Source organism: Amia ocellicauda, chromosome 1 (genome assembly GCF_036373705.1).
Source record: "Amia ocellicauda isolate fAmiCal2 chromosome 1, fAmiCal2.hap1, whole genome shotgun sequence".
In the NCBI taxonomy this organism is placed as follows: domain Eukaryota; kingdom Metazoa; phylum Chordata; class Actinopteri; order Amiiformes; family Amiidae; genus Amia; species Amia ocellicauda.
Window position 1 is genome coordinate 23,020,867 of NC_089850.1, and position 6,648 is coordinate 23,027,514.

The 6,648-nt window shown below is 37.0% G+C and overlaps 1 protein-coding gene across 1 annotated transcript; it reads right to left on the reverse strand.

Annotated features, from left to right (window-relative positions):
* Positions 1-499: 499 nt before the first annotated feature.
* On the reverse strand, positions 500-4,704 carry LOC136758750 (trace amine-associated receptor 7b-like). Its single transcript, XM_066713379.1, has 5 exons — positions 4,621-4,704; positions 4,416-4,518; positions 3,686-3,977; positions 815-836; positions 500-691 (listed from the first exon to the last, which is right to left on the reverse strand). The coding sequence occupies exons 1-5, from the start codon at positions 4,702-4,704 to the stop codon at positions 500-502; spliced, it is 693 nt and encodes a 230-aa protein (XP_066569476.1).
* Between the last annotated feature and the right edge of the window lie 1,944 nt (positions 4,705-6,648).

Below are 6,648 nucleotides of genomic sequence, written 5' to 3' on the forward strand. Positions count from 1 at the left end.
TTGGTGGCAATGTAAAATATAATGGATGGGGAAATATTTAAACATTTTTATGTGACTAAAATTACAGGTGAGAGAACTTGCATATCAGCTTGCAGTGAAATATGGGTGCAAACATCCAAAGTCATGGGACGAATCTTCAAAGGTTGGAGCAGACTGGTTTTCAATCTACATGAAAAGAAACCCAACTCTGTCCATTAGGAGTGCCGAGGCACTCAATTGTAGCCATTGATTTCTACAAGAACAATGGAATTGTGATGCTAACATTCCCCTTTCACTGCAGTCACAAGCACCAACCCCTCGACAGGAGTGTATATGGCCCACTCAAGAAGATGGTGAACAGTGCAAGTGATTCCTGGATGAGAATGAATCCAGGAAAGACCATGACGATATATGATATACCAGGTCTTGTGAAGACAGCACTTCCAGGTGCAGCTACACCAAAGAATGTACAGGCTGGATTCCAGTGCAGTGGAGGAAAGTGAGTTTGCACCTTCACAGGTCATAGATCGTCCTGATCCAGCTGCTTACCAGGCCACTCCTCCAGCTGCTCACCAGGCCACTCCTCCAGCTGCCCACCAGGCCACTTTTTCAGCTGCCCACCAGGCCACTCCTCCAGTTGCCCACCAGGCCACTCCTCCAGCAGCCCACCAGGCCACTCCTCCAGCTGCTCAACGGCCACTGCCCCATCAAGCTGTGGTGAAAAAACTGAAAGTCACTTGAAATTTAGCCCAGTTAACATACGACCCTTACCAAAAGCTGGACCAAGGAAAATACCTGTAACAGGAAGGAAGAGGAAACAAATAGCAATACTCACTGATACACCTGTCAAGATGGCCCTGGAAGACGAGCAAAGAAGAAGTTCTGACAATGTGAAACAGAAAATAAGCTTGCCAAAGAAAGGTCTGGGCAAGAAACAAGTCAAATCAACTCGCACAAACCAACAACGACCTGGGCTGTATAAGAAGAAATCAGGTAAGAAAAATCAGGAAATGCATAACATCGAGCCACAGGACACAGATTCCTCAGACATTGATGAGAATCTCTGTATTTTGTGCATGAAACACTTCAATAATTCAAAGCCAAATGAAAATTGGGTTCAGTGTTTGACTGGTAATCTGTGGGCCCATGAAGCCTGCACTGCAGAAGTACCATACATCTGTCACCATTGTGACTCTGAGGGTGATTAACATCTTGACAGACACACACACACTAATGTTTAATTGTTTTATTATTATGTTCGAATGTTGGTATTAGACCTGTAGGCTTCAAGACTGGCTTGTTTGCAAGACAAGCAATATTCAGTTGGTGCACATTTGCACATTTTGTTAAATGTATTATGTTCACTACTATGTTACTATTACCGACAGTAAATAAGGTCACAACCTCCCCCCCACACAGACAGACACACACACACACGCCAATGATGTTAAAAAGTAATTTAAGTGTTCAATAAAAAGCTTTTAATATCATGTTTCTCTCATATTCCTTATTACATAATGTTACATTTCACCCCAGAGTATGTTACAACTAACCCAGACTATGGGGTGAATTGTAACGTTTTACTCCTTGTATTTGAGACTAAACCATGCATTTTCTGTCTGTGTTGCAGAGATAACAGCGACACCATTTAGTAGCAGACACATGCAACTAGTTCATATTACATTTTGAATGCACCGGCTTAAAAGAGCTCCGAGATACAGACAGAAATGTCAAATATGTTACAACCATCCCTGGTCTCCCCTAGTTGACTAGGTCCTTTCTGAAATTTTGGGGTTTTTAAGCAAAGTCAATAAATCTTGAATATAGCTCACTATTTCCTCTCAAATGCGTTCGGATATTTGTGTAGAAATTTAATCAAACTGTATTTTTGCATTTTGTAGCAATCTAAAATTTGAACTGCCAATTTAAAAAGAGCTCTCTTGGATATTTCTCTTGACATTTCCCAGCACATTCTTAATCCCTCTGAGAGTTCATAACACAGCTTCGGTTTGTGCCATGATCTCTGATAATGCTGGATAAAAAAATACCATGAACGTGAAGTGATATAGTGTAGTGATATTCTCATCCAACAATACAGGAAGTCATTTGCTGATATCTTTAAATGATTTGCAGATATTATGGCAAGCCATTGTGACATATAATCCATAATTTCTGATATCAAGAATACAATTGCTGATATAAAGAATTCAATTTTTGTATTCTTGATATCAAAAATGCATACTAAATATCATCCGGTTCTATTTTTGATATCAGAAACGCATATTAATTAGCTTTCGGTTTTATTTTTGATATCAACAATGCATACTAATTAACATCCGTTGACGTGTAACTTAACCCTTTACACTCCGCCCCATTATTTTCAGATCATTATAAATACATGTATTAAATACGTTTATCAAAATATAAAAATGTAAATAAAATAAAATATAGAAACTAGAGACCAGGAACTTTCAAACGATGCCTGACTACCATATGTAGGGTCTTCCTAGCCTGAGCTACAGGTTTGCAAAATCGGCCATTTCTCAGAGTGTACAGGACTAATTTGCATCTGCTTGAGTTTTTGTTTGTACTCTGTCAGACGATTAGCCCTTATAATACTTGTTCTTTAATTTGATATAAGATAAATGCACATGGTACAAACTATCAAGGAAAAGAAAAGAATACCCGCACACTTACTTATAGATCCAAAAAATCATAAAAAGTATTTATTTAGTATTTATTTAACAATGTGTTAAAAACCTGAGAAGCATGGGCTAAATAAATACTTTTTATGATTTTTTGGAGCTATAAGTAAGTGTGAGGGTATTCTTTTCTTTTTATTTGATATGATCTTTTTCAATACCCAGCACCGTCTAAGGTATTCAGATGTGCATGTGTGTAATATTTTTTCTACAATCTATCAAGGAGAAACACAAAAGTAAACAGGAAAAATGCCAGTAGAGAATGGCAATACCGCTGAGAGTGTTCAGCAGTGAACAGGGCAATGTCAGACATTAACAATGAGAGGATGCCAGTCTGAGAGCTGAGTTATTCATATCTACTGTGGGACTTTTCCGAAGAAGGGGAGTGATTATAACATGGAAAGCAGCCAAAACTGGATGTTAATTAGTATGCATTTTTGATATCAAAAATAGAACCGGATGCTATTTAGTATGCATTTTTGATATCAAGAATTCAATTTCTGATATCCAAAATACAATTTCCGATTGTAGGATTAAATGTCACGACGGCGTAACCATGAATTTCTGATATCAGCAATTATGGATTATGGATTATGGATCTCTAAATGATATAGAGATCTCAGAATATTTGAAGATATTTTTAAATGCATTTAGAGATATCTCTAAATGCTAATTTGGCTTGCCATAATTAATCAGCTTACTCTGCACAGTACATTCATGTAAACACAAAACCTTACAATTTTGAAAAATTTCTATAAACCCATTGTCAATCCTGAATAAGAAAAGACAGATAAACCACAGATATACTGCATGCAAATGGTTACATTAAAATATATATTTTTTAAATAACACAATCTGTTTTAATATGTAACTTTGCAGCACTATATGTAGTATATACAGCTCTGGAAAAAAATAAGAGACCATTTAACATTGATTTCTGAACTTGGTGGTCTCTTAATTTTTTCCAGAGCTGTATGTATACATATGTTTTTTATTCTGTGTACAGTTTCTTTCTAGAGGAATTAGGGTGATATATTTTTAATGTTACAATGAGCTTCAGTGCTTTTTGAAACCATGGATAGAAAAAAGCATAAATCAGTGGATTAAATGCAGAATTAATGGAAGCCAAACATAAAACAGCATCAATCACTACTCGTGGAATCATTACATTGAAAAATAGTTCAAGCATGTTTACTATGTAGTAAGGGAGGTAGCAACCTATAAAGACACCCATTACTATTCCTAGTGTTTTAGCAGCTTTGTGCTCTCTGTTGCGCTGTGCTCTTCTTCTACTGTCTTCAAGTGTAAATGTTCTGTCTTCCATTATTTGTATTAGTCTTGCTTGGTTTCTGGCAACAGTGTAAATGCGTGCATATAACCCACTCATGACAAAACAGGGAACAAAAAAAGTTGTAAAATCCAGGTATATCCAAATGACATCATAAAGAACTAAACAGGCACCCTCACATGATAACTGTGCAGCCAAATCCTGAAGCCTTCTGTCATTGGATGCGGACAAAAGCACTGCAAAGTTATATAATGCTCCCAATACCCACGCAAGACTTATAAAAATCCAGGCTACTCTGATGTTGATTTTGTTTGCGTAATGAAGAGGCTCACACACTGCATAATAGCGATCAATAGCAATAAAACACAAGTGGAAAACTGAAGTATTGCAAAGCACAAGTGAAATACATACATAAAAGTAGCAATAAAATGATCCATAATACCAACAATTTTCAACCATAATGATCACACTGAATGGAAGAACAAAAATCCCAAGAAGGAAATCAACAATTGCTAGAGAAAGAACCAACAGATTATTTGGTGAATGAAGCTGCTTGAAATGAGAGATGGAAATAATCACAACCAGATTGCCACCAACTGTGATTAGCACTGCTAGAAGAAACACAAAATACAAAACTGCTCTTTCACCTACCGAACTGGAGCGTTTAATGCAGGATCTGCTAACATTTTCATAGCAGTACTCTACTGAGTCCATCTGAATGAAGGATGAATTCATCTTGCTGAGGTTGGAAGTGAGGTACTGATGAAACCACAAGATGCAAGATCAGTCAGAAGTAAATAAAACAAAATCTGTTGAGCGAAAGTTGTTTAAATCAAATGTATTTACTTTAATAAAATCTCCTACATTTCTAATTATTTTTGAATCTATTAAAATATTAAAATATAAATGCTTGTAATGTTGAAAAAGCCACAAAGATGATTATAACTTAAGTGTTGCCTGAGGTTATTCACTCTCCAGATATTGTAATTCAGTCAAATACAAAGCAAGTCACTGCAATCTACATAATTAACTTAAAACACGAATATAACGTCATTTGTGTTCTTATTAGTAAAATACATTACCTTATGACATAAATTCTTCGTTAATGAAGACCCCATGTGTACTTCCCATCTTCTGGATTCCCTGAATGTGTTGAGTCCTGGTTGAGAAGCAGACTTATATACAGTGTGAGAGCTCCCTGGAGTTCAGTGACACTCAAATATCCTTGGAGATAATTAAATGTGATTGGTTATGAAGACCAGTTGTACTCATAATTTCAGACCACAGTGAAGCAATGGGTTGTGGGGGAGTGGTGTGTAATGTAACCAATGTACCACTTTAGCAGAGCAGTCAATGTAATGTAATGTAAAATGGTTTGTATAGTTTTTATAATTCATAACTACATGATTGTTTTTGATCAATAATTTAATTTTTAACTTTTATTAGTGCCTGAAGAAACTTTTAAAGAAGTGAAGGAGGCTTTGAAGTACATACACTTACATTTATTGGCATGCTGACATGGCAGCCCCAACCTCAGTTTAGTCTCCAAGGTTTACAATTTTTGTCATAGGTTTTATACATTCTTTGGGCTGGGCGTATGACCATTGGTTCCTCGTCATCAAACAGATATTGCATTGTCTCCAGTACATGTCTGGCCTTAAGTAGAAAAACAGGAAATCCACAAACAGACATTGAGAAAGTCTCAGCAAAACAATATCTCATAGATCAGTCTATTTTGCAAAACAGTCTTATTTGCTTGACCATTAACATGCCAGTATTACTTTAATGCTAATATAGATCATTATATTGGATTATTCAGTCCCTCCTGTTGGCCCATGAAGCGAGGTGGAATAGAGCCAAAAGAATCATGCTTGTCAGTTACAATGATTTTTTCCTCCTGAGAGGCAGGTGGTCTGGTGCTGCATTTTCAGCTCTCATCCATCTCATCCACCTACGAGGTGTGTATTATGTACGGCAAGGTATTCAAATAATCAGGGGGTAGGAATGTCCTTTTCTTTACTTGGGGCTGGATTAAATCAAAACTTTGACCCACCTGCTAATAGCAAACTTAAAACATGTACATCGTAGTAGTTACATTTCTGATTAGAAGATAGTGGCATCTAACTAAAAATGAAGCCGCAACTCAGAATAGTTCTGTAGTTATCTTTCAAGTCGGAAGCACTGCCCAAAGGGGAGGGGTTTCTGCACACTTCCGTAGGAACCCAATCAAAACATCACTCTATCAAAGCTGCCATTGGCCCCTGCGCCCGTCACTCAGAACAGGTCCCTTCCCACTTTCTGTTCTATAAAACGTGACGTCAGCGCAGGTTCGTCCTCTTTTGCCATTTTGCCTGGACTGCAGAACGTGAGCTCTCTGTGTCCATGTTTGTAATAAACATTCAAACTGCGTATTTTGGCTAGCTGGCTTCACTTCATAGTGTTGTTCACCACCATTTTCACTACACATCGTCTCTGTCTTGTGTGTGTTTAGTTATTATTGATAGCTAATCCTGATTCTGTCACGTCCACGCACCGGAGGTCCGGCTGCACTTTTGGTTTCAGTTTCGTTCCCAAGTAGAGCCTTTTAAAAATAATAGTTGTTATATATATATATATATATATATATATATATATATATATATATATATATTCCGACTGCTTGCTGTGTTGGTTTTTTGT